The sequence below is a fragment of the Manis pentadactyla genome, chromosome 13, assembly GCF_030020395.1.
Source record: "Manis pentadactyla isolate mManPen7 chromosome 13, mManPen7.hap1, whole genome shotgun sequence".
Classification (NCBI taxonomy): domain Eukaryota; kingdom Metazoa; phylum Chordata; class Mammalia; order Pholidota; family Manidae; genus Manis; species Manis pentadactyla.
The window spans coordinates 59650793-59678757 of record NC_080031.1 but is presented as its reverse complement, the minus strand read 5'-3'; the positions used below and the strand labels follow the sequence as shown (position 1 = coordinate 59678757).

General features: G+C 43.4%; 2 protein-coding genes across 6 annotated transcripts in view; one reads left to right on the top strand and one right to left on the bottom strand.

The window, feature by feature from the left end:
* The first annotated feature begins 209 nt into the window (after positions 1–209).
* On the top strand, positions 210–27928 carry ZNF354C (zinc finger protein 354C). Of its 4 annotated transcripts, none has more exons than XM_057491029.1 (6): positions 210–344; positions 1734–1809; positions 7607–7733; positions 8197–8292; positions 27255–27450; positions 27584–27928. In XM_057491029.1, the coding sequence occupies exons 2-6, from the start codon at positions 1777–1779 to the stop codon at positions 27735–27737; spliced, it is 606 nt and encodes a 201-aa protein (XP_057347012.1). In that variant the 5' UTR covers positions 210–344; positions 1734–1776; the 3' UTR covers positions 27738–27928. The 4 variants fall into 4 exon arrangements, with proteins under 4 accessions (XP_057347012.1, XP_057347013.1, XP_057347014.1 ...); XM_057491030.1 differs by lacking the exon at positions 27584–27928 and adding an exon at positions 18704–18857 and having other exon boundaries at positions 27255–27523; XM_057491031.1 differs by lacking the exons at positions 27255–27450; positions 27584–27928 and adding an exon at positions 16102–16611.
* The window catches only part of ADAMTS2 (ADAM metallopeptidase with thrombospondin type 1 motif 2), a 233869-nt gene continuing 228220 nt past the window's right edge, over positions 22317–27965 (bottom strand). For both annotated transcript variants that reach the window (XM_036892594.2, XM_036892595.2), the window contains exon 22: positions 22317–25370. In XM_036892594.2, coding sequence (XP_036748489.2) covers positions 24913–25370 — 458 coding nt within the window. In that variant the 3' untranslated portion in view covers positions 22317–24912. The remainder of the gene's footprint in view (positions 25371–27965) is intronic.

The following is a 27965-nucleotide window of genomic DNA, read 5'->3' as shown; positions in this document are numbered from 1 at the left end:
TCCAAGAGCCGGCAGCACGTAAGCCTGGCAGCGCGCGGAGAGAGGCGGTGCCCCTCCCGGAAGTCGCCCCGTCGCGGCTCCTGTAGGAAGTAGTCGGCGCGGCCCGAGGGATGCCGGGAGTTGTAGTTCTCGGGTTGGAGGGGTTGCGGGCGCGGCTCGCGGCCTATTTGGGTCTGGTAGTGCGGCCGTCCCGCCTCCGCTTGGGCCGTCTTCCAGAGGCCGGGCAGCTCCGGGTTACCTCCTGCGGGCGGCGGGCGGAGCCAGCGCCGGGCTCCCTCTGGGTGTGGAGCTGCGCGGAGCCGGCCGGGGCTGCGCGTGAGCCCCGGGGAGACGCGGCGCAGCGGGTGGGTCAGGAGGCGGGCGCGCGCGGCCTGGGCGGCGGTGTTCCGTGGGGCGGCGCTTGCCCGCGGGAGGTTCGCGGCAGGGAGCATCCCTGCCAGGTGAGCTGGGCGTACCCGGGACTGCGGGGGCGACGGGTGGGGGCTTTGTGGCGGTATTTTCTGAGACTCCCGAGTGAAACCGACGATGAAAACAATAGCTAATGCCTCCAGGGAGCTTTGTGTGCCAGGCGCTGACCTAGCCGTGGGTGAGTTAACTAATTCACCCACCACCTTGGGGGGCGGCTGTCCACTGCCCCGTTTTACAGGTGAATAGATGCGGCACACATAGGCCAGGTCATCTGCCGCATTTTAACGGGCTGTGACCTCGGACCAGGTCTCCTTCCTGCCTCGACTTAACCTTTCTTGTTTTTTTGGCAGGCCACCACGACTCCCTAATTCTGTTCCCTCACACCTGTAGAAGGGGGTAGTAACACTTTTTGGAGTCACTGTGAGGATTAAAAACTAATACATGAAAAGCACTCAAGATTTCTGGCGTAGCGCAGGTGTGCATCAGAGTATGATCAGTTCTACAGCAGCTTCCCTCACCTGGCAGGCAGCTGTGGCTAAGGCCCTCCTCTGGCTACCCCAGCACCCTCTTACCTTGCTCTACCTACTGGGGTTTGCGCATGAGGAGCCCAGGGCTCTTTCCAGCTGCGAAGCTGTAAGGTGGCACCCGTGACATTTGTGTTTGGTAGGTGGAACACGCAACAACAATCTGGACTGCATCGTGTGTTGAAGGGAGTTTTAACCGTATTACCTTGGGTGAGGTGTGGTAAGGGCAGATGCACATCGAGAGAGACAGACTGGGGAAGTTGACAGGTTGCTTTATACTCAGAGCTCCCTGGGGAGGAACAGAGCACCCTAGGTAGGGCCAGTCAGGGGAAGCACCTGGGTCAGTCATGCAGTGAGACAGAGGTCAGATGTGGTCCGACACCTTTATTGTGGTTTCTTTGGGAAGGAAGGGGTGAAGCGGGGCATGCAGGCTTAGGATTGGCTAGCTCTGTTAGACAGTGGCAGCATGCGAAATTCATGTTCACTGTGACTGCTCACAGTGTATAGTTTAAAGCAGTGTAAGGGCTTCAAGTACCTATGGGTAGTCACAGTTTGCTTAGATAGCTAATAAAGCCCATCTAATAGAAATCATAACCATAAGTAATGCAGGGGGAAGATGGAGATTGGCAAGTTGTCTTAGAGCTTTGTTGGCATGGTAAGCACACTTTTAACTTGGTTTGTGGCATTTGTGCGGGGTGGCTTTGCTTTGGGACCTGGTGGACATCATGGGTGGTTTTAACTTCCTCTCTCCAAGCCATCCCTCAACTCCAAAGTTCCTCATGAAACCTTTTTCTTTTCCAGACCGACCTTGCTCTCCCTTGATAGGAAAACTAAGAAGGAAAGAATGGCTGTGGATTTGTTGCCTGCTCAGGTGACAGTAAGTGAAGTTTGTCTTTTTCATGAATTGCCTTCTAGGTGAGAGGTGGTGGACATGTTTTATTCTTTGTCTTTTCTTTCCAACGAAAATTGGCAAAGCCAGAGCCTCCTAAGTTTTCCCCGAGATCCAGAATTTATCCAGAGGCCATTGAGGAGTGTACCTCCTCTGTTCCCAGGTGACTTTTAATTCACCCAAATTCACTTGGTGACCAAAGATTGAGACATCTCTGACCATAACACTTCTTTCCTGCCACAGTAAGTGCTTGGTGAGGAGGGTGGCGTTTATCTTCAAGAGGATGTAATCTCAGTTAGGGCTCTTTAAAGGCTCTTTACTGCTTCCCGAATATTGCAGGTACCTTATAACTGAATATTCACAATCCATCCCACCCATCCCTTAGGATATTGCTATCAGCCACCTCGCTCATCATATGCTGTAAATACCCGGTTCGCTATTATTATTACTTTAAGCAGTTACCTTTTAGATCAATTAAGAATAAGAAAAATAAAAGGTTTTATTTTACTGTCACTTATCTCTTCTTTGTTGCTCCTCCTCTTTTTGTGGAGATCTAAGTTTCTGACCTATGTTATTTTCCTTCCCCCTAAAGAACTTCTTTACTATTTCTTGCCAGGCATTTCTGCTGGTAATGAATTTTTTGTTTGCTTGAGAAAGTTTTCAGAGTCTCCTTTGAAGGATAATTTCACAGGATATATAGTTTCTAGATCAGTGATTTATTCCTTTAAACACTAAGTATTTCTACTCTCTTCTTAACTGCATGGTTTCTAATGAGAAAATCCACTGTAATTCTTATCCTTGTTCCTCTATAGGTAAGACAATTTTTTTCTTTGTTGTCTTTGGAAATTTCTCCTTGACTTTGGTTTTCTGCAGTTTGAATATGATGTGCCTAGGAGTATTTTTTTTTTTATGTTTAATTTGTTTGTCATTCTCTGAGCTTCCTGGATCTGTGGTTTACTGTCTGCCACTAATTTTGGAAAATTCTCAGCCATTCTTTTATTTATTTATTTATTTACCATGGAATAAAAATTTTATTTGTGTATTTAACATTTATTAAATCTACCAAGTGCAAGTTGCTGAGGAGAGTCAAAGATCATAAGGACATAGTCATTCAGCCATTATTTTAAATACTCCTTTTCTTCATTCTCTCTTCTGGTATTCCAGTTATAGAGCAATTTTACATGAGCAAGTAGTGTTGTATTTTTAACATGGATGAGCCACATGATATATCAGTAAGAAATATATGGGTGTGAAACTAATAATTTATTATTTCTTACAGTTTCTCTGGGTCAGGAATGCAGACTGGCGGCAGAAACAACAGTCTGGGGTCTCAGCTGAAAGACTCAAGGGTTAGGGACTAGAATAATCTGAAGTCTCATTCACTCACCTGTCTGGTAGCTAATGTCAGCTGTTGACCGTGACCTTAGCTAGGGCTGTTGGATGGAATATCTACCTCCTTGTGTCGAAGGCATACAGCATAGTGTCTGGGTTCCAAAGGTGGACATCAGGCCAAATGAAAGGTGTGTTCCCTCATAATCTCACCTTGGAAGTCACATAGCTTATTACTTTTCATTCAGTTCTAATGGGAATGGCACTTACAAGCCCTCACATAGACTCAAGGGAAGGAGCCCTCACTTCCTGATGGGAGAAGTGTTAGGGGCACATAATAGAAGAGCATGTGAGATGAGAGATGTGTACTGGTGTGGTCATCTTGGGAATGTACAATCAGTCACATCTGTCAGAATTAGAAAATGCACATGTACTTTGACCCAGTAGTTCAGTCTCTACCATTTTATCTTATAAGTATAGGTGTACTCATACCCACAGACAACTGCATGAGAGTGGGCTTGTTCACTGTATATGTTACAACAAAAAAACAAACCATCTAAATACTCATCAATAAAGGAAATGGTGAATAAGTTATGGTATCTATAGTGTGGCATATATTATGCAGTGTTAAAAAGAGGTTTGTGTATACAGATGTGACAAGACCTATAAGATATGAGTAAAACTGTATTCAGAATTCTTCCATTAAAAAAGGATACATGTACATATATGTGTATTTGCACAGAACGTTTTTGGAAAGAAAGAAGAGACACTTCATACCAGTTTCCAATAGACTGAGACTGCTGATCTAGGGTAGGAGGGAAGGCTTAGCGTATCACCGGGGGTTCTTTTGTACAGGTATTTGGCATGTACCTGTCTTCCTTTTGTTTAAAAAGTGGCCAAAAGGACACATGGATGTATAATTGGGTATGGATTCTGGAATATATTCTTAAGATATGAACAGAACTCATCTGGGAGTAACAGGATTTGGTGTGAAATATATATATTTTTTCAGTTTTTTTATTTTTCTAAAGTGATTATGTTTTATTATGCACTTTGAAAAGCTTATGAAATTAAGAAAAAGAATGTCATTTTGCTGGAACTGTTCTAAGGCTCAGGTAGATGGAACTGGAAATAAAGACAGACTATGGGGTTGCCCTGAGTATCCTGCTTCCTACAGCAAGAAGCCGGTATTAGTCTGCTTGGGCTGCTGTAGTAAATAAAATGCCACAGAGTAGGTGGCTTAAACAACAGAAGTGTATTTTCTCATGGTTCTAGCGGCTGAAGTCCAAGATGAAGATGTCAAGCAGGCTTGGTTTCTCCTGAGACCTCGCTCCGTGGTTTGCCGGCAGCTGCCTCTCACTGCGCCTTCACATGGCCTTCCCTCTGTGCACGCATGTGTCTGTGTCCTAATCTCTTTATGAGAATATCAGTCATTGGATTATGGCCCAATCTGAAGATCTCATTTTGGCTTAATTACCTCTTGACAGACTTTATCTCCAAATAATGGTTACATTCTGAGAGTACTGGGGATTAGGACTTCAACATATGAATTGGATGGGGGGCGGCACAATTCAGCCCGTAACTAACTACCCACTTTCAGTTGGTTTCTGTTAAAAAACTGCTCTTCCTACTGTCCCCTCCATTCTGTGAATTCAGACATATTTGATGTGGTTCTAGGCCTCTCTCTGAAGGGCTGTCTTTCTTCTGTTATCCGTGGGTTATAGAGGGGGTGGTCCCCACGCCTAACAAGGGCTGGATTGAGGCAGGATCTCTGAGCCCATGGCTGGGTCCAAACACCCTGGTCACCTGTTACAGTCCCAGCAGAGCTAAACAGCACTTCTCAAAGAGGCTACTACCCACAATTGGAGATTAAGTAAATAGGGAGTTAGCGTACACCATATGTTTTTAGCCTGCATAACATCTAAAGCATGTTCCTTTGTTTGAGGAACTCTCCTTTTTTTGAATCTTAGTAGGAAAGAGAACCTATCTTACCCTGTAAATGCAAAATCAGCAGATCTTGCTTTTCTAACTTGTTGTATAGATCAAGAACAAGTATGTGATCCAGATTTGGTCATTCAGTTGTACTTGCCCCAGACATAACAGAGCAGGAAGGGTGTAGAGCGCACAGTGTGGATGTGGCAGCAGCAGTGACCCGGAGTTTGTGGAGGAAGGAGGCAGAGTGCACAGCAAAAGTGGTATCCATCTAGGGGGCTTTGCCTTGACGACTGGCAGTTGTGCTCTCACAGTCTCATTTTCTAGTGTGATCTTGTCTGTGGTCCAGAATGGAGCCTGGCCTCCATGGTTTCTGCTCATTTCCCAAGCCTAGTTCTGTCACTCTCAATGATCCTGCAGCTACTTAGTCCCTTTTCTGTGTAGATGAGCCTCTGTCCATTTCTTTTACCTGAAATCTAAGAAACTTGACAGATTTCTTATAAAGCCACAGCTGAAATTCAGATTCTCATGTTGCATCTTTAAAATACAGCTTAGATTACCAGTGTTTCTAAATGGGGTCATTGTGCAGGTCTGTCTTGAACATTGCTGGATGATTAGCAGCCTTGATCTCTTCCTTACATGCCAGTAGCACCTCCTTTACATTGTGAGAAACAAAACACTCACACATTTCCACACTCAACTTGGGGTGGGGGAGGATAGCATATACTCATGAAAACAACTAGCCTAGATGATTGAGGTCTTTCAGGCTTGCAGTTCTAGAATTCTATCATTTTGTTATTTCTCAATATTTCATGAACTTACCTAGACTTAATTTTTTTAAAATATTTAAATCATCTGGTATGTATTTTACACATAATAGCACATCACAATACAGACGTCATATTTTGAATACTCAGTATCCATTTATGGTTAGTGCCTATGGTATTGGACAGAAAAAGACAAATCTCTGCAAACCAAATATTTGAAAGCAGACAGCTAAAAGGAAATCACATTATCTACAGAGAATCAATATTGGCTCCTCATCAGAGTGACAATGGCCAGAAAACAACAGAATGACATTTCATATGCTGAAAGAAAGAAACCCGTCAACCCAGAATTCTATAACCAATGAAAATATTAATCAGAATGAAGGTGAAATAAACAGGTTTTCAGATTTAAAAAAAGCTAAGCATTATCTTACTGTGCTGATGGACAGTGACTGTAATGGGGTACGTGGTGGGGACTTGATAATAGGGGGAGTCTGGTAACCATAATGTTCAAGTAACTACATTAACGATACCAAAATAAAATTTTTAAAAAACCAAGCATTGTCAGCAGGCCTGCACTACAAGATAACACTAAAGGAATTTCAAGCTAAAAGGAAATAAGGCCAGATGGGAACTCTAATCTTAGGAAGGAAATGAAGATTGTTAGAAATGGAAGCTATTCTGGATAAACATAAGTCCCTTTTGTCAAGTATATATATATATATATAACATAAAACATTCAGACTTATTTCAATCTACCCCAACCGTTAACTCTATGAGCAATGTTTGAGTGAACATCCTTGAACAAATATCCCTGCCCCGTTGTGTGATACTCCTTGTGGTAGAATCCGAGAAGAATTGCAAGGTCAAAGTGACCTTTTGATTGAATCTTAACAAAATACCCACCAAGAACATTGTACCATTGTCCCTTCCTTCAGGTCCTTTATATAAGAGTTGGGATCTGCCCAACCTCTGCCTCCTCCCATTTTGGGGTTTCACTGGGGTTCTCTTGGAGGAACTTACTTCCTCAGCAGTTCCCCTTTGCACCTGTGTAGTAGGGCAGGTCCTTTGGTTCCCTTAATTTTCATAGTCATTGGAAACCCAGCTGACAGTACAGCTTAGAGATGTCTGCCTGAATTCAGCTCTGAGTTCCACCGCTTTCTGACAGTATCACCTTGGGAGGTTGCATAACCTTTCTGAATTGTTTCTTCATCTGCAAAATAATTATTACAGTATTTTCTGAATAGGATTTCTGTGAAACTTAAATGAGCTATGTATACAAAGTTCCCATCATAGTCTTAGCATATTAATAGCCAATATACATTAACTAGTAGCATTTGTATTATTTGCTTTATGTTTCAGAAATTTCTTTGTTTCTGTTCTGCTAATGGTATTTCTCCCAGTTTTCTGGCATTACTCTAAGTGGATTCTGATTTTTTTTCCCCCTTTCATTTAATTTGGATTTCGACTGGGAGGAGGAGATAAATGTACGGTCTCAGTGACTTTTGACAGACCCCTGGGACTTTGCCTTTTTTTCCTCTCTCCTTGCAGTAGGTGGCATGTGTCTGCGCCAGTGGGTGCTCAATAAATATTTGTTTAATGGTGGAGAGGTGGCTACAGAAATAACCTAAATAGTTGACTTGAAATGCTTAGAATCCTGAGACATTTTGGCTACACATCCTGATGTCATCTTCTTACCAAATCTTCTGGTGGAGAAAGATGGTCCTGGATGAACAGGAATGGGTTTGCCGTTACAGGAGTCAGTGACATTTAGGGATATAGCTGTGCTTTTCAGCCGGGACGAGTGGCTGCACCTGGACTCTGCGCAGAGGACCTTGTACCGGGAGGTGATGCTGGAGAACTACAGCGCCCTGGTCTCGCTGGGTAAGGACCTTTCCTCCTGGTGCAGAATCTGCTGTGGGAACACCTTAGGGCTCGCTGTTCTGGGTTCAGAGTCTGCAGATTCCTATCCTACTGCACCCCTGGGAGAGGACGAGTCTCTGTACAGTTGAAAGTGTACATTTTTGTTGTGATGCCCTTAATGCTGTTATTTTCTCCTGCCTCTGCTCTTTTTCTGCCACACTTCCTGAACAAGTTCCTCCTCCTCCTCCATTGACTAGATCCCAGCTTCAGTTCCAAAAAACATAGAGGACTCCCATCTTGGAGGCATTTGTAGCCAGGGCCCTGTATTGTTTCAGAACTGAGACTCACCGGCTCCCTCCCCTGAAAGCCCTAGTGCCCCTCAGAAGCGCTCCTGTTGCCTGCGCTGCCTCGGGGGCTCTGGCTTGTGAGTCTGGGATTGCTCTTCATGCCATTTGTTCAGCTGCATTTCCTTCCGTGTAAACAGGGATTCCATTTTCAACACCAAAGGTGATCTGCCGGTTGCAACAAGGAGAAGATCCCTGCATGGTGGAGAGAGAAGTACCCCAAGACAGCTGTCGAGGTGAGTGAGCAACTGGGGGATGGGTGTAGGGAGTCTTAAACTCGAGCTGGTCACAGCAAGGCAGCGCTCTGGCAACTTGCCTGGAAATCCTGAGCCACAGGGAAGTGCTCAGGGCCACCTGACAGGAGGCTCCTTGGTGGTAATGGTCTCCTTGCCTCAGGAGGGACCTGCCTCAGGACATCTGTCTTCTCACACTGCTCCTGCATCTCTCCCTTTCCTTTCTGCAGCCTCACCCACTTCCTTCCTCTATTGGGGGCTTTGTCGTCTTTGTGGTTTCTTTCCATCTGTTTTTACACATGCTCATGTCTGACAGATTGGAATACTTCATATCCTCTACTGCCGAATTTCGAGTTCTTTATCATTTAAAAAGTTTCTTTCACTAACCTCCTATTTCAAGGTATTATTGATGCTACTTTGTTTCTGATTTAATTCATTTTATCTAATTGGAGACTGGGCAGTCACTTCCCCCTACTGCAGTCAAGCAGCTATTGTTAACAATTCAACCACTGTAGCCTTTCTAGTTCCAGGGTTAGGGAGCTTTTCCTGTAAAGGTCCAGATAGTAAATATGTTTTCTTTGGGGGCCATATGATCTCTTCTGCAGCCATTAAGCTCTGCCATTGTAATGCAAAGCATGAACGAAGAGTTGTGGCTGTGTTCTGATAGGCCTTTACAAAAACAGGTGGCAGCTCCATTTGGCCCAGAGAGCTGTAGTTTGCTGACTACTCTTCCAGCCTAGCCTGATCCAGTTGGTCTGTATTATAAAGATGCAGGTTGTTAGTGTTGGGGGATCACTTAAAGATGATCACATTTAGATACGCTCTTTCTACATATGAAGAAATAGAACAGCAGAGATTTTACAGTAGTTTGGTCCCAGGGCTAGAAAGCTGAAACTCGGTGACAGAAACCTCCATCACCAGTGTCCTTTCAACAAATATGTGACAGATTTAACAGTAGTTTGCTTCTGTCTTTGTGGCTTAACCTTTAATCTATGACTCTTGTCTTCACTGACATCCTTTTTTTCACTCATTCTCTCTTTAAATACTTTTCATCTTTATTGAAGTACAGTTTTTTTCTCCAAATATAGTTAGTAGGCAGTGGAGTATAGCATTTAAGATCATGGTTTGAATCCAGACATTCTTTTATTTATTTATTTATTTATTTATTTTGTTATCATTAATCTGCAATTACGTGAAGAACATTATGTTTACTAGGCTCCCCCCTTCACCAGGTCCCCCCCCCACACCCCATTACAGTCACTGTCCATCAGCGTAGTAAGATGTTGTAGAATCACTACTTGTGAATCCAGACATTCTTCATGTCACTTTACCCCTGCACTACTTACAAGTCTCAGGAGCCGTGGGGAGGTTCCTAACCTCTCTGAGCATTGTTCTGCTCACCTACTGCCCATGCTATCAGTGGAGTTATCTCTTTGAAACTCAGGTGTTAATCCTGTATCTTACGAGACTTCATTATTTCTCTTATCCATGGAGTAAAATTTCATAATCTGACATTAAACTCCCTTTGTAGCCTGTCTCCATATTCCTTTAGTCTCATCATTGGCCGTTTCCACTTCCACTCTTATTTTCTCTCCAAAGCTGCATACTCATTACCATTTGTGTATTATTCCTTCCACTTTGTCCACTGAAAAACCATTTATCCTTCAAGATCCATCAGTCCATCTGACCTGCCACCCTAATCTGTAGGTTTTCCTTTTCTTTCCTATTTCCCAATCAGCATTAACTTTTTGATCATTTGCATTCATATAGAACTTTCTACATACCTTGAACACATCCAGTACAATATCTTTCATAATAAATTAGTTATTTTGTTATTATTTATTTTCCTAATTAGACTGTACATATTTATGGGAGAGACAGGTGTTTGAATTCTGTGCCTCTAGCATCTAATATATTGCAATTCAGTTAATATTTTTTTAATTGAATTGCCTCTATGATTAACTCTGATGAGGCTCAAAGTTAAGTATCCAATCCAGCGAGACCATTGCACCTACATCATTTTCAGATTCCATTCTGTCCTTCCTCTGATCCCAGATGCCCACTTTACCAAATATGACCATTTTTTCTTTATTTTAGCTACCTAAGAACTTACAGTACTCTCCTGTTATCTATATTCTAAATTCCTCTGCCAGTTGTTCAGAACTCTGTGTTTGGCCTCACCTGCTTAACCAAATTTTTAGCTAATTCCAACCTGAATTTCCTTCTTTATTAGTAAGTCTCCCCTAAATAGTCTTACTTCGCTGTAGATGACTTTGATCAGGACTTTCTGGCTCATGGGGTTATCTTGTTTTTTTCCACTGAAATCCATCCCATCTTTATGGTCAAGCTTCCTTCATAAAACCATCTTAATAGTAATGTTGATATTGGTATCTTCATTTTCGGAACCTCAAACCTGGATGATACGGTCGAGGCTTCTTATGGAGAAATGAACTCTTTCAGTTTTAGTCATCTATTTCCTGTTACCATTGCTGATTATTCAGTATTGTTAAATAAATGACTGATTGAATCTCAGGAGTCCATTGTAAGGTGAGAGAATCTGTGTTCATTTTTGAGGTCACCTGCCCATCTATTTTTGCAGCTTACTCTGCCCATTCATTATTTTTTTATTTAAGACATTTTAATTGTGTACTTATCTTGTGCACAATAAGGGATTAACAAATAATCATAAGACATATCCACTGTTCTCCTTAAACAAATACTTGAATTATTTTCACAGACTTTAATATGTATATAGGTTAAGTGAAGGAATGTTTAAGTAAAATATATTTTGAAGTTCTAAGAAATTCTAAGAAATAGATGGTCAATTTACGTAATTAAGTTTCTGTAGAGAAATGGGATCAGAATAGTATGGAAAGTTTCTAGCTGGGCAGGGAAGGTCACATTGTGGCAGAGAATAAAAAGAGAGAAGGTACCCTGGTTGATCCTTTAAAATCCAAACAGCATGCTAGGTCCCATGAGCATCATTAGCAAAGAAAAATCTGTATATTATATAGACTTAAAACCTGTATTTCTTGTTCCTCTTATTATTTAATTTCAATAAAATATATATTTTTTACTAAAACTGGATGGATTTGATTAACGTAAATAACCTAGTTACATTTTATGTAAGCTGTATAGTTTATTTAAGTACATACAGTTACCAATTGCAATGATCTAATTCTAACCTATTTTCAGTCATGGACTGATTAAAGAAAGCCAGGTTTTGACCCAGAGTTCCTTAGAATTAGGTCAACCTAAATCTTTTCACATAGGAGGCTTGGGCACGTTTCAGAACTGTGGGATATATTGACTTCACATCTCTTGTAGACTTTCATTAGTCTTAGATTGCTACAGAGTTTAGTCTTCTGGTCACAGCTTATTAGAAGAAATGAATATGTCTATTTCTCCTCATGATCAAATAGAAAGGAAAAATGTATGGTAGTATGAAAAAATTGTTATTCCTCCAATCACAAGGGATAGTGTGTTACACGTGTCTAATTATTCCATATTTTCCTCTTCTGTATAATTCACATCTTGAACTTCAACACGGTCATGCTTCTTGGCTGTTGTAAGTTTTAAAACCTGAATGTCCTCTTTAAGAGACTGCTTCCCCTTTCACAGACTGTAATATGAAATATTCACATAAAAATAATAAAATTTAAGAAAAACATTGCAATATTTTTAAATAATTGTGTAAAGAGTTTTAGTGAGAGCATGGAGAAAAAAAATACAATAAAAGAAAGAGAGTAGAAATGAGAAAGTAAACATGTTACCTGCTTCACTGCCTAGAATACAGAGTAGAAAATGATAAATCTCCCAAGTATTCAACTTGAGTTTATCAGCGGACATTTTTCTGTAGCCTCAGCTGATTGTTCTGCCTTTACTTCTCAAGTTTTATGTTAATTTGTCCCATGTGTTCTCCTATACCACTCCTTAGCCATTTATTTTTCTTTTCCATTCCATCCTGTTTTGCTCCAGACTCAAGTCCATATTTGAAATCAAATAGCATCAAACCTCTTTTCCATGTACTATTGCCAATTTTATTGTTTCCCAGATATATGCTTGTCTCTTCCAGTAGAGAAGCCATGAATTCTTCTGATTCATTTCAGGTTTCAAGACTTGGCCTGAAATAGAAACATTGCCTCCCAGACAGGACATGTCTATAGAAGAAACATCTCAGGGAATAATAAAGAAAAAATCCTTTATATTTGATCACTGGAACATCAAATTTGGAGAAGCTTTAGAATTTGAGAGCAGGATGGAACAGGAGCAACAGAAGAAATCTCTTAGGCAAATGGTGGCCTCAAACAAGAAAACCATCAGTGGAGATGGAAACCTGATAAGTCTTGAATTGGGGAAAGGCTTATTTATAAATACAATTCTTTTTACACAACAGAGTGTTCCTATAGAAAGGATACCCAATATATATTATACTTTAGGGAAAGATTTTAAACAGGATTTTGATCTAATGAGATGCTTCCAGATTTACCCAGGAGAAAAACCTCATTTTTGCAATGATTGTGGGAAAAGCTTTAATCAGAGTCTTCACCTTATTGAACACCAGAGAATTTATACTGGTGAGAAACCCTACAAATGTAATGAGTGTGGAAAAACCTTCAGCCACAGATCATCCCTTCTTGCCCATCAGAGAATCCATACAGGAGAGAAGCCTTACAAATGTAATGAATGTGGGAAAGCGTTTAGCAGCAGTTCTACCCTCATCAAACATCTGAGAGTGCACACTGGAGAGAAACCCTATCAGTGTAAGGAATGTGGTAAAGCCTTTAGCCAGTGTTCTACCCTCACTGTACATCAGAGAATTCATACTGGAGAGAAACTCTATAAATGTGGGGAATGTGAGAAGGCCTTCAACTGTAGAGCAAAACTTCATAGACATCAAAGAATCCACACAGGTGAGAAACCATATAAATGTAGTGAATGTGGGAAAGGTTACAGCCAATTTACATCCCTGGCTGAACATCAGAGGCTTCACACAGGAGAACAACTGTGTAAATGCTTGGAATGTGGGAGAACCTTCACACGCATCTCAACCCTTATTGAACATCAGCGAATTCATACTGGACAGAAGCCCTATCAATGCAGCGAATGTGGAAAAACCTTCAACCAGTATTCATCCTTTAATGAGCATCGGAAAATTCACACTGGGGAGAAACTTTATACATGTGGAGAGTGTGGGAAAGCCTTTGGTTGCAAATCTAACCTTTATAGGCATCAGAGAATTCATACTGGAGAGAAACCCTATCAGTGCAATCAGTGTGGGAAAGCCTTCAGCCAGTATTCATTCCTAACTGAACATGAGAGAATCCATACTGGGGAGAAACTCTACAAATGTATGGAATGCGGGAAAGCCTACAGTTACAGATCAAACCTTTGTAGACACAAAAAAGTTCACAATAAAGAAAGACTCTATAAATGGAAGGAATATGGGACACCTTTTTTCTATAGCTCCTCTCACTCAGTATCAGAGATTTCTTAGAGAGGATAAGCCCTATGAAGTTTAATTCATCTCAAATAATTCAAGACTCCTCACTGGAGAATAATTAGGAGAATAATAAATAGGGTACAGACTCCTAACAGATTTTTTTACTTCTGGAGAAAATATGCTAGTAAATAAGAAAATTGATCAGTGAAAATTTGAAGAGCACTGACTTGCCAAATTTCATTAGAACTATTTAATTCTAAGGTTTCTAAAAATATATGAAACATTTTAAACATAGGAAAAATGTCAAAGGCCTAACTTTTTAAAAAAATGAAAATAATGGAATATGTTTTGTTTTATTAGACATTCCATTTCTAAGAGTAAGCTTCAATATGAATTTTCACTTAAAAACTGAGTTATTAATGTGAATAAGTGTGGGGCCTTTTCTAAAATGGCAGGCAGACAGGACACTTCTATGAGGAAAAGCTAAAAATAAAAGGAAATTTCTTAAGTGTAGTTTTTACATGGAAATAAGCTTTTTTGAGTTGCCTCACCAGGAAGTTATATATATAAATATACATATTACTCATAAAGTTTTGGGATACATGTATATTTTTTTCAAAAGTATTTGATGCTTAAAAAACAATTTTATTAATTGAGGATTTCGTTTTGAAAATGAAAAATTTGTCCAAATAGCCTTTCCTTTTTCTTCCCTATTTCTTAATTTCATATGATTCTATATTCTGAATAGAGTCTTACAGTATTATAGAAGATAAGCAAGTGGGGAGACTGTCATGCAGATGAATACTCTGCTATCTGTTGCAGAAGATATATATTTGCAGTATCTAATTATACACCAGGTAGCTCATTAGAGCCAGGAGAGACTTTTTTTTATAGCCTTTCTTTTACTAATTAAGAAACAGTTTACTGGGCAAAGTTAAGACTAGAATCTAGGTCTTGAGCTCCAGTTTTCTGTGATAATTGCAGGCTCATTTTCTACCTCAAGTCCCAAGAGTGCTATTTGTTTTGTGAACTGGTAAGGCACAATTTCAGTAATTTAATCAGTCTTTTTTTTATGTTTGACAGGTTCCCTCTCACTTTAATCTTAATAATTGACATAATCATCATCTTCCCTTTTCTTATGTACCCCTCATTATGCCTACTTTTTGTAATAACTGTACATACATCTAGCTGAAGTCCAGATGGTGAAAATTCTTTTGGCAGTTTCACACATAAGATTACCTTTTTGTTTATTTTTGTTATACATCTCTTAGAAATTATTTTGTGTAAAGTGATATTTCAATATGTTACTGTTAAACACTCTAACCATCAGTTTAAATTGGTTGTTTTCAGTATTTTTAAGGTACATTTCATTTTCTCCCAGCCTACTTCTTCCAATTCTGTATTTAACTTTTGCGATTGGTAGCATTTAAAAAATTGTTCTAATAAGATTAGCTAGAACCTTCTGTCTGAAAAAGGCTTTAGAATTAAACTCAAGCATTCAGCATAATATATTTCTTGACTTGTCTTAGCTCATTAGAAAGTATCTTTTATATATTTTAAGTATATTCACAAGGAAAATTAAGCTTTTGAACATACCTCAATATTTAACATGGTGCAGAGACATTTGCAAGATATTTTAGATAAAAACATGTTTGCTTACCCAATAGCAGTGAGCATGCTTAGTACCTAGAGTTTGGTTTCTAAATGCTCTTCCCCTTTAAAAGGAACCTGAGCTCATTGGAGAAATGACTGATTCCATATTTGAAGCAGGAAAAGTGTGCAATATATTTTCATGAAATAAAATAAAAAAGACTCAAAGACTAATGGGATAACCTCAGAAAGACACAGGATTCAACACTTTTTGAAGGTGGTCCCGCTGGTCAAATTTAGGACAGTTTAAGCATCAAAAATGGTTCACTGTAAATTGGTTGTAAGATGCTCAGTGAAAATAAGCCCATAATGAAAAAATAGAGAAAAAAAGGAAAGTTTTTTATAAACTTGTTTGAAGAATACCATCTTTTAACTGTATATGGAATGATTTAGAAAAATCATTCTACAAGCCTTAATGTAATTAAATCAGGCAAAATCAATGGATGGTAAAATACACTAGGTGAAAAAAAATTTTTTTAAGGAACATTTATATTGTGTCAGAATGTCACAATACCAGTTGCAAAGGAAAGACAGGCCTTTTATAAAGGAGAGATCAGGCTGTCGAATTGAGTTTCACTACTAGTGGGGCAATCTGACATTTTGTGGCTCCTGATGAGATACAATATGAAGCACACATGATCATCTGTGATATACTCTTGTCAAAAATGTTTAATGAAAGTATGAGTCTCATCTAGATTTCCTGTTTATAACAAATACAGAGGATGGAGGAACAAGTTGAATTACACACCGAGGAAATAGACAAACCAAAATTTGAGACACCTCAAGACAACTGGTCTGGACTTTCAAAAAACCATTGTAATAAAAAAGAGGACTCTACTGGATCAAGACATTTGAGACATAACCAAATGTAACGTGTGATCCTTATGGCTTCTAATTTAAGAAAATTAACTATGAAAGACATTTTGGGGGCATCCGGGGGAAATATGACTATGGAATGGATATTAGATAATGTATGTTTAATTTTTTTAGAAGTGATAATGTTTATTGAAGTATCTAGGATGATGCCCTTATTAGGTGATGCATGCAAACCTTTCAAGTTTGGAAATCTTGATATCTGCAGCATATTTTCAAATAAGTGTGTAAAAAATTAGTCAACTGTCAATTAGTTGTGCATTAGTCAATCTTGGTGGGTATAGAGATGTTCGTTGGTCTTCTTTAAGCTTCTCTGTATGTTTACAAGTTTAATAAAGAATTCAGGCAAAAAGTGATTGTATAATGTGATGACTATGAAGCCTCCAGTCAGAATTCTTCCTGTGTATTCTCATAAATTTCCTCTTTGAGAGTTAATCTTCTAGAGATGTAATTATTAGGAACTAAAATAACTTTTGGTTGGTTCTCATTCCATTTTAAATGGAGTAGGTCCATGCCACCTTCTCCCTCCCACCAAATATAAATAAAAGCCCTGGAGAGAATGCATGGAGCAGCTAAGAACCCTGAAAAGTATTTATAGCAGGCAGATTTGGGAAGTAAACCAGAACTTGACGTAGGACTGTTGGGGGAGCATTGTGTATTTTCCTCAGTCCTTGTCCCCGCCACAACAAAGAATTGAAGGGCAGAGACACAGTAGTGAAGCAGATTAAAAGTTTTATTTAAAGTTAATTAGAGAAAAAGTACAGGCCACCTCAGCAAGGAGAGGCACCCTGAAAGGTTGAAAAGAGAGAATTTAAAGTTAAAAGATTACATACTTAGAAAGTGTGGGCATCCTTAGAGAGAGGAGCGCCCCAAAGGGTTGGGGGTTCCCCCTTTTAAGGATTCTTCAGGAATGTGACTAAGGCCTGGGGGTGCAGAACTGTTAAGTGGTCTTTGAATACTTAGAATTAACTTAACACAAGGAACTTCCTGCTCTGGTTTCTCCCTGGGATACCATCTTGGTCTGGGAGCATATCAAGTAAGACTGCCTGCCCAACCCCCAAGGTGGGCTGAGTTACTGTCTGTTTGCTAAAAACTATGTTAAGAATCTTACTTAACTTCCTGGGTATTAAAACACAATCTTTAAGATGGAATCCTTCCTGGCTTTTACTATGTTGTTTATGGCTGGGCCTGCATGCTAAATTAGTTGCCTAGGTTACAAACTACTTGATTAGGGCCAAAGGGAAAAAAAACAGCATATAGGTAGTTAAAATAAAAACTGGGCCTGTATGATTAACACAATAAAGACATAAAGACATGGGCTGTGCTGAGGTACCCTTCTTTATCTGGGGAGTATTCAAATATTCCAGGCCAAGTTGCTTCTGGCTTTTTGACCTTTTAACTAATAAACCCTGGGTGTTTTTAGTGGGCTTTTTCCTCGCCTTGTTCTCTTTCCACCCCATTTATATCTATTTTCCTGCCTAACAGGACAAATCTGACACTCCCAAACATTCCTAGAGAGTGAGTACATGGTGGTTGAGCAGGCATCTAAGCGTCTGAGAGAGGGGAACCCTTATCTTTGGGCAGAGGAACTGTGGGATAAAATGTTGGGAGGATCCCCATTGCTTTTCTTCTCTCACTATATTCATGCTACTTGGACCTGGAGGTAAATGTATCTTGTTTTGTGTCAGTCTCAGTTGTTTGATAGTAATATCTGTTACGAATGCCTGAGGTTGCAGGTAGGGGCAGAGTGCTGGGGCCTGGCGTTCTGCTTTTATTGGATTTGACAGTGGGGGTCTAGGGTGCTGTGATCACTCTTTACTGGTGAATTTAAAGCGTAAAAGTGGGAATTCAGAGCATGAGAAAAGACAAATGACCCAAATGGCCAGTTACTCAAATCAACCAACATCTCGAAAACAAAGGAACCTTAGTGGGGAGATGGCCTGGTTCTTCATCTGTTGTGTGGCTAGCAATGTGTTTATTTGAGATAGTCATCTTTGAAATGGATTCCTCTTTGAAATGGATACCTTGGCCATCAAAACTTAAGTCAGGCACTTAGAGGTGGGGCCTTTGGGGGGGTGATCAGGTTCTGAGGGTAGAGCCCTGGTGAACAGGATTAGTGCCGTTATAAGAGCTCCAGAGAGCTCTCATCCCTTCTGCCATGTGAGGACAACAGCCAGAAGACAGCCGGCTGTGAACCAGAACAAAGGCTCTCCACAGGAGCCCAATCTGCTGGCACCTTGATCTTGGACTTCCCAGCCTCCATACCTGTGAGAAATAAAGTTCTGTAGTTATAAGGTACTCAGGTGTAGCCCTGGTGTGCTGCCAGCTGAATGCTGGGGCCTTCATCAGGGTCTCCTCTCTGGCTGGGACTGTATCTCAGCTGTTTGTCAGCTCTAGAACCTTGTTCCTTTTTCAGCTCCCCATCATTTGTTCTTTGCCCTTCCACAGGCACTTTTTCACCGCAGATTTGCGGTGCATCAGCCAACAACTTGGAGAACCTGCAGATTTCTAGAACTCCTCTGGGCAGCTACCTTCTATTCTTGTAGTTTCCACCACAGATTGCAGACACCACAGCAACTCCAAACCAGCACATCTCTGCTCAGTAAGACTTGTTTCTCATTGGGCTCCTTTTCTGTTGACCTGGTCTGGAAAGTGCCTCCAGAGAGGAAGCTGGGGTATTGAGGGGCTCATGTCTGTTTCCCTTCCCTCAGGAATCAAAGTTCTGTGTTGCCTGTTGTCCAAAAGCTGAAAACATATTTTTTATACATGTACAGTTACTTTTTCTTGGAAAAACTAGTCTAATAACACTTTCTTAATCCCTGATGGTGGTGTTCATGTACAGAAATAATCCTTAAGTTATAATTTTGATAAATGTTATTCAGAAAACTGCAACTATCACAAAAGCATTGAACAGAGATTTGTAACTACTGCAGTGCATGGTGCGAGATCAGAATTGCTTTCTTGAATAAGTACCATGAGGCAGAGATTCTGGGGCAGTAGAGAAGCAGGACTCATCCCAGGCAGGAATAAGAGCTTACAAGTAGGCCCTGTTGCATTTTTTTATTATTTTTTTCTCTTTGCATTTCAGTTTGGGAAATTTCCCTTGATGCATCTTCAAGCTCACTAATTTTCCTTGGCTCTGTCCAGTCTACTAATGAGCCTGCCAGAGACATTCATTTCTGTTGCAGTTTTTTGTGTGTGATTTCAGCATGTTCTTTTGATTCTCTTGTAGAGTTTCCACCTCTGCTTATTTTACCCATCAGTTCTTGCATGTTGTCTACTTTCCATTAGAGCCCTTAGCATATTAATCATAGTTATTTTACATTCCCTATCTGGGAACTCCCAAATCTGTGTCATACGTGTCTAATTCTGATGCTTACTTTGTCTCTTCAGACTGTTTTTCTTACCTTTTTGCAGGCCTGGTGTGTGGAAAGCTGGCTGTGATGTATCCGGTAACAGGGAAGCGAGGGACTCGGGCCTGCAGAGTGAGCCTCCTTTCTACTAAGAGCTGGGCAGTGGCTAATACCCGCCATAGCTGCAGGCACCCACCACCTCCATTGGCTCTAGTTGCTGTGTCTGTGTTCATTTGTCTTTCACCTCCCTGTTGTCTTTGGGAATCCTTCTCAGTTTGTGTCCTGTAGTTCTCTTATTCGTAATCCACTGTTTTTATATGGAACCCTATTGATAGGCTGGTGAAGTGTTGGGGAGAGGAAGCATTATGTAATCTTACAGTTAAATCTCAGTTTTGTTAGTGGATCTGAGTCCCTGGGCTGTTTCTTAGCCTTTTCTTCCAGCCCCAGAAAGAAGGCTGGAAGGGGCTGGCATCTGGTTGCCCTTCTGCCTTCTGTGAGATGAGGTTCTTGGAAGTATTGCTGTGCAGAGCAGATCTTTGTTCTAGGCGTATTTCAGAATGGTAACTTTTCTCCTAGTACTATTTCAAAATGACTAGTTTTCCCTTCTGTCTGCTAGAAGCACGAGGGTATTTTTCTCCCATCTTCACCTGAAGACAAAGAGGTGAAGAGCCTCATTGGGTTTCTGGAGGTAAAGCCCACACAAGTAGGGGGCACCCTAAAGCTGCAGACCCCAGGGGTTTCTCACCCATAGGCCAGCAGGCATTCTACCTCCAGCAATTAGTCAATTACCATTAAAGTGTTTCTACCACTTACTGGCTCCAGAAGCTTCTTCTCCTGGTAGGCTCACATTGGTTGTGAGTCTCTGTAGCCACTGTCCCTTCAGTTTTTGGGGCTGCAATATGCCCTGTGACCTCAATTCTCTGATGGAGCTAAGAAAGGCGAGTGGTTTTCAGTTGGTGTAGCCTCTTTCCTGTTGTGAGGCTGGGAGTGATGACTTCCAGACTCCATGTTAGGGCTGAAACTGCAAGTCTCTCTCTGTAGGTCTTAGTCCAGCTGCCTGAGAGCTGGGAGGGGAGAAGGGCCAGGAGCATAGCTGACCACCGTGCACCTCTTCCCACCGTTTCTCACTGTAGCTGGGTTCATACTACCTGATGTCACACAACTGATCTCATCTAGCTGGAGCTGTTGCTAGTAATGCTAGTAACTTCTGGGCAAATGTGGCAAAGATAATCCCACAGCCAGGTACGGAGGGGAAATGGAGACTTACCAACTCTTCCCGCAGGCCGTTTCTCACTGCAGAGTCTCGCTGCTCCACACCCCAGGGTTTTGAAAACAGCAAAATAGAGAGCAAAATAACCTGCTGCTTCTGACACACTTATACCAGTTCCAACGGCCTCACCAGGGCTCCTCAGTGTTTATGCAGAATCACTGGGTGAATAATCCAGTCACCACTGTGCAGAGTAAGTCGGAAACTCATGCTAACTCACCATCTGTTTGGAAAGCATTGGTTTAAAGTTAAACAGTCCCTAATTCCTGGGAGTAAACCTCGCTTGTCTAATGTAGCACCTCTACTGCTCTAGGGTGGGGCTTTCTGCCATGAGGTACAGAGGGAACCGGCCACATGGCACTGAAAGGGGAGGGCGCTCTGTTCCTCTGGGCTAAGAGTGCAGCAGGGTTCAAGTCACTGTGTGTGACTGTCGCATGGTGGCTCTATCCTGGCAGTCAGGGTCTTACCGTGGGCAGAGGAGGTGGCCCACACCTCTGAAACCGCTTCACTTGGCTCCTCCTAACCATTCAACATTCTTCAGCAAGCGCAGATTGGGCCTTCTTACCCATCCCTCTGCAACCAGGCCTGCCTCCTAAAATAACCTCACTGGGTTATCCGGTTATGAATTACATTTGCAGTTATTTAGTGTCAGCCAGTTCTGCTCACCCAGCCCCACTTCATGCCTTGCCCCTCATATACACTCACCACACCCATTCCAAGTTCCTCTTCCCCACTATGATGAACTGTTCTAGAAAACAGAGTCAAAACAAATTACAGTGAAGAGCAGGCTGAGAAATCCCATGCATTCTGAAGCTACTTCAATACCCATACCAACTAGTAAGGTTTCGGCTCATAGCTCTCCCCAGCACCGGACACACGGCTGCCTCCTCCTTGGCTGGGCCCTCAGGGGACATGTCTGTCCTTCCTCCCACCTCCTCCCCAGCAACTGCTATATCGAAGAGGGCCAGAGAGAATGGGCTTGTCTTTAAAGTGGAATGCTGATTATAGGTAGAGTTACCAAATTTAGCAAACAGAACTAGGTTAAATTTGAATCTCAGAGAGACAACAAATAATTTTTAATGTACCAATTATTTACTCAAAAGTAAATAAGTTTTTGTTATTTCTCTGAAATTCAAATTTAACTCCCCATCTAGTATTTTTTCTGGAAACCCTAATGGTAGGAGAGAAGGGATTATAATCAGAGAGGAGGTGGTGTCTAGAGATTCTTCATCTCCGCCTCCAATGAAAGGTTTACCTGGGAGCTGAGCCGTGTCTCCTGGAGAGTGGACTCCTGGGAGCTGGCAGAGGGGTCAGCCCTCCTGGGGGCTCCTGCCTCGAGGCCTGCCAGTGTCCACCTGACCTCTTGGCCTTGGGAGGTCTACCCATGTTCAGGCTTGGGTGGGGTAGTGCCGTCGAGTAACAAACAGACACAGGCATGATATGCAAAACAGACATTCTGACTTTAATAAGTTATAAAATCAAGGAGCCAAATTTTACTATACAGAAAACATGTGTATTGATTGCTATGATCAGTAAGATAAAATGTGATTTGAGTTCAGCACCATGATGATTCATGCGGCGGCTGCCTGTCGCACAGAGGAGTACATAGTCATAACGCTTCATCGGATAAAGACTTTGCTACCGAGCACCATTAATAGACTCCAGACAAACAAAAAACCTTAAAATACAAATGCAAGGCTTATACGGGAAATTCCATGGGTTTTCCTAAAGGAGCAGATCCGAGAGCCAGGTCCCAAAATGCCAACTCGAGTCTCCCCATGAACATGAGGTGCCTCTTGGGCCCTCAGCTGATTGTCCAGAGCCACGGACAGAGACCTCTGTCTCAAGGTGGTGTTGTGAAGCCTCACCTAGATGGCCTCCCAGGCTCACATATGGATGCTGGCTCTGGAAGATCAGGACTGTGGCTGAGCCGGCTCTCCACTGGCCCCAAGCTCAGAGGAGATGAGCAGTTTCTCTAGTGGCCATCGGTTCACCAATGAGGGGAAGCCCAGGGATCTGCTTCCTAATTATAGAGACAGAATTGCAAAAGAGCTTTACATCATGTCTTGTTAAAGAAGTTATACTAGGAGAGAGCTTCAAGAGTGTTTTCTCCAGTTTAGTTCTCAGGAGCCAGCCAGCTCCTTGAGACACCAGGTCACGTATGAGCACACGTTGGACACATGGTGGACGAGGGAGGTGACTGTGCTGGGGAGGGGGCCTGGTTTACAGCCAGTTGGAAGGCTGAGCATCATCCCAGGTACAATTCTGTTTGCTACACCCTTCCATTGTCCCTTAGACCACACACAGGGACACACCTGCACATCACAGGGTCAGGCAAACCTATGCAGCACCTCAAAACTGATATAAAGTAGCCACTGTGGTACTATCCTGAGCCTCAGTACCCTCATCCATACAATGGGGAAGTAAACAAAGTTCTCCAGGATCTATGGCAACAATATAAGGCTCTAGAACTTTCCTGAACATGAAAAGCTTGAGAATTATGAGGTCCAGCTAAGGAGCCAATGTGTTCCTGGGCCTTGCTGCTTTGGAAGTTCAAGCTGCATGTTCACAAAATATCAGCACAGGAAGAGGTAAAATTAGCCACCATCCCCCTGCCTGCTCGCACACCTTCCTGTCTCTCGTTCACATCTTGCTCACAAAGCATCATTCTGCTGAAAATGGAAGTTCAGAAAGAGCAAAAGATGAAGCAGTCCCCTTCCACCTCCCACCCAACACCCTCCTCATCAGAGGCCAGATTTTTCCAGTTTGTCGTGGAACTTCTAAGATGTGGCAGGGGGCCAGGACTGGAGAGGGGACTCCCCAGGGCCAGACAGGGTAAGCTTGTCCCCCACAAGTGAAGCTAGTCTGTGGGAGCAAATCCCTGCACACACAGCCTCATCTCTGAGACAGTCCTGGGCCTTGACCACTCAACTTCCCAGCAGAGCACAAGCGCCCCTCATCCTTCCGTGCACTTGCAGAGAGAGAGAGCCTCCTGGGAGTCCCCAGGGCTGAGGCCAGGGTTAGCAACGAGGAGAGACGCCTGGCAGAGCTTCCTGCTGTCTGCTTCTCATGTAGGAAATGTGGCGCACTGTCAAGACCTGCCGAGTCCCATTAGAGGATTTCCATATCCATACTTTCCCAGCAGGAAACAGCGTCCGGGCTCAAACTAGGCTGAGATACGCGCACACACAGTGCGTGAGCACCAGATGGGCCACATGGCTTTCCCCAAGTCCTGATTCGCAAGACGGCATCAGGCCAAGCCTGAGGACCGGGGTGGCAGCCTGGTAGCTCTAGCCTCTAATGGAGTTCCAGATCCCCTTAAAAGATTTTGAGTTGACCTTTAAGGATTAGATTTTTCACATGAAAACCTAGACTTCTGCTGAGAAAGTGCACTGGCAGCTGGTGCCAGCTCTCATAGAGCAACAGCGGCCTGAGCTGAGAGTCAGCGCAGGTCGGTCACGGTCCCCAGCAGCTGCCACACTCATCCTGGCTGCCCGCCTGGCCCCCGAAGGTGCTGGCATTCAAGCTCACCGCCTCCGCCTCACTGTGCTCATCCTAGAGCCTGGTCAGTTAGTAAGTAAGTCGCCGTTTCTCCTGAGAATCCCCACGGGGCTTGTGTCTCAGCTTGGGGTGGGAGACAGCCTGTGTGTCCAGAGGGTTGTTACCACCAGGTAAAAGAAGATTCCCCATCACTGCTCAGCAACTCACGGCAAACGCTTCCTCTCTCCGAGTTCGCCCTCCTGCCCTCTCTCCCTGATGGTGGCTGTAGAGCCATCCTATTTCTCTCCACTCCAACCCAACCCAGCACAGGACTTAGAACCTTCTAGGGCTGGGAAACACACTTGCAAACCTAGTTGTCACATGCTCAGAACCATATAGATATATTTATATTATTTTTTATGTCATTCTCTCTCTTTTTTTCAAAACTGTTTGGAATCGGGAATTTTGACTTCATCTCCCCAACACAGGATTTGCCATCCATGGAATATCTCTATAAGCAAGAAAAAAAATGCTTTTGATGCTATCTTTCCATTTTATTACAACTTTCCAGGCATCCCTTTCTTCCTCATCTCATCAATGAGCTCTTGGATCCTTTGGTTTCTGGTCTTTTCATAGGGACTTGGTCGCTGAGGGATTAAGTTGGGCGGTTGGACTTCGTCTTCCAGGCCATGGATTTTGTAGGGTACATCGACAGCGTTGGTTTCTGGGCGATCCTCAGTGGCATTGGTGCTGGAGGCATTGAGAGGCACCTCCAGGGGTGGGCCTGGTGGAGGGTGAACCTCCATGATCAGAGTGGGCACAGGCAGGGTGGGTGTGAGCTCTTCAATGTCATTGTGCTTCCCGGGTGGCAGCTCTGCCCTGTCATCCACGTCGTCGGTGAGGTTGTCATGGTTACAGGATTTGCAGCACAGTTTGTTGTAGCCTGGGATGGAGCAATAGCGGGACAAGACTTCCATCCTACAGAACATTGACTTGTCACCTTGGCAGCGGCCCTCTGAAAGAGAAAAGTGGGACAAATAACCAAAGGACAAGATAAGGGGGACTTTGCTCCCCCACAGGGAGTAGCTTGCTGGAAGAGGCACTTGAAACAGCCCAGAGACAGCACAGAGGCAAGCGAGCTTATGCAGAAAGTCTGTGGTTTTGATGTCAGAGCAGCCCTGGCGCGGGGCAGCATCCGGGGACCCTGGCACTGGAGTGCTGCCAACACGAGCTATGGGCAACACTCCCCTCCTCCAAGCAGGCTCCAGCTGAGTCCAGATTTTTCAGTATCTCTCAAAGATAGACATGAGGCCCGTCTATTCCTAGGGGGTACTCCAAACTCATCTTAAAGAGCAGGACTTTGTCAGATCTGCACATTTGACATCCCAGTGGTAGCCCCAGTGAAACTCTCTGGCAGAGTTTGACTCTACAATGGTCTATAAGCAGTAACTATAACAAAATTAAACCTAAAAGAACCAATTCCTAAAACCCAACAGAGCAAATCCCAGAGCCTCACCACACTCACAGTTTGTTCCCATCTTCACCCAAACTCCCCAGATGACCTTTATTTCTGAAAAGGTACTAAAGGAAAACTTGTCTGGGCTTTCTTCCACTTGCCTCAACTTACCTGACAGCTTTGTGTCCTGCTACTGCTCTGTCCACCACACAGCCCTGCCACTCTGAGGCTCTGGCCATTTCCCAAAGTGCTGCATGCCTTGATGCCTTCACATAGCTAATCCTTCTGCCCAGCACATCCTCTCCTTTCCTCCTGCCCAGGAAGAGTCCTGAGTCTCTGCAGAGGCCACGGTTGTCCCTCACTCTGCCCATGGCCCTCCTCTCCCTGGCCTCCCTCTAGCTCCATCTGAAGTTGGATTAATTTGACCCATCCCACACTTATTCTCACTTACTTTTCACTTTGTCTTCCCCTAAAATTTCCACTCCTCTCCCATTTCCCCTACCACCTCATTCCACACAACACAAAAATTGAGATGATTTACAAGAATTCACTCAGCATCAAAGAATAAGTTACATAACAGGGGATAGTGGATCCTATAAATTCCTGATCACAGGCCTCAATGGGCCCAGCCCCACCTACTGTGTTTCTCCACTCAGCTACCCTCTCTCCGTAGTGAGCATTCAGACCTTTCCCACACAGGCCTCTGCTGTGCCCTTCACTCTCTCTCACCGACCCCATCCCCTACTGAAAAGACAGGGAGAGCCAGGGTGGGCAGGAATTGGGGAGGAGAGGGGCAGCCATCGGATGCAAACCACACCTGACACAGTCACTCTGCGCTCCACTTCCATCAGGCACTATCTGCATGTACATCCGAAGCTGCACCAGCCCATGGGAACTTCCTGCAATAACAGACAAGCAGCACTTCCACCCCCCGCCCACTCAGGACCAGTGGCTCAAATATCTGCCAGCCTCTTGGCCCCTGCTCCAGCCTATAACTTTCCCTTATGGGCTGGCAAGCCACTCAATTAGACACTAACCCCAAACTCCTGGAGCTTCAGGCTCTTGGATACATTTACCTACTGGACACCCTCCAACCCCTGTGGACACTAAAGTGCCTGAGACTCCACACACTCAGCCCAAGCCATGTCCTCTGTGACATCATCTCAGAGAAAGGCTATTGAAGCCTGACCCCACATGTCCCCTATCTGGTCACACCTTCAAGTCTGTCAGTGTTTCCTCCTAGACACTGTTCCCCACCTCCAGGGGGTGAAGTTATCTTGCCTCTTGGTTGCACCCATGGCAAGAGCCTCCTTTCTGCCTGCCTATGTCCATTCTTTCTCCCCTCCCAGCTTTACTACTCCTGTCAGAATGCTGTTTTTCAACTGAAGATGTGACCACGTCACTGTTCTGATGCAAGCCCCTGCACTGCCCCTTCTTTTCCAGGTGAGGACCTATCCCCTTCACCTCCCCAGCCTCACTCAGGCCTCGGACACCCTGCTCTGCTCTGCATATTCCCTCCAGCCACAAGGCCTTTGCACACACTGTGCCTCCGCTCTTCCTCCAGAGGGTCTCCTCTCTGCCTCTGGGCTCAGCTGAAGTGCATCCTCCTCAGGCAAGCATTCCCTGACCTCCCTGGCGGGTAAGTGCCCCCAGAGCCAGCGCTGCTCTCTCGGTGCCACGCGTCTGCCCTTTCCAGCACCCTGTCCCAGTCCGCAAGTTCACATGTAATTGTCAGAGAAGGTGACTAACGCCTGACTTCATTATCCTTAAAGTTCCCCAAGGCAGAGCCCCAGGCTATGCTTGGACACCCCTCCATCCCCAGAGCCTAGAACAGTGAATCAAAGAATGCATCCATGTGTCCGCGTGGAAATGATAAATGTGAACAACTGTGGAAGTCCAAACTGGAGAAACTGGGTTTCAAAATAGCAATTCTACAGGCAAACAAACACAGGGAAGCACGTGCCACCAGCCCTGGACCCAGCTTGGCCCTGAGCTTGAAAGTGGCCCGAAAAAGGAGGAAATGATGGGCTGCAGGACCCATGAAGCAGAGAGGTGGACACAGACCAGCTGCTCAGGAAAAGCCTCAGCCTTCCTGACCTTGACACTGAGGAACAGGCTCGCCACCCACGGGTACCTCATGCTGAAGGCCGACTC

Bases quoted from the DNA above. Each gene is read 5' to 3' on its own strand.
- ZNF354C (XM_057491028.1), top strand. From the start codon at position 1,777: ATGGCTGTGGATTTGTTGCCTGCTCAGGTGACA. The intron at 7,734-8,196 runs GTAAGGACCTTT...CCGTGTAAACAG, and splicing joins CAGCGCCCTGGTCTCGCTGG to GGATTCCATTTTCAACACCA. The intron at 8,293-12,398 runs GTGAGTGAGCAA...GATTCATTTCAG, and splicing joins ACCCCAAGACAGCTGTCGAG to GTTTCAAGACTTGGCCTGAA.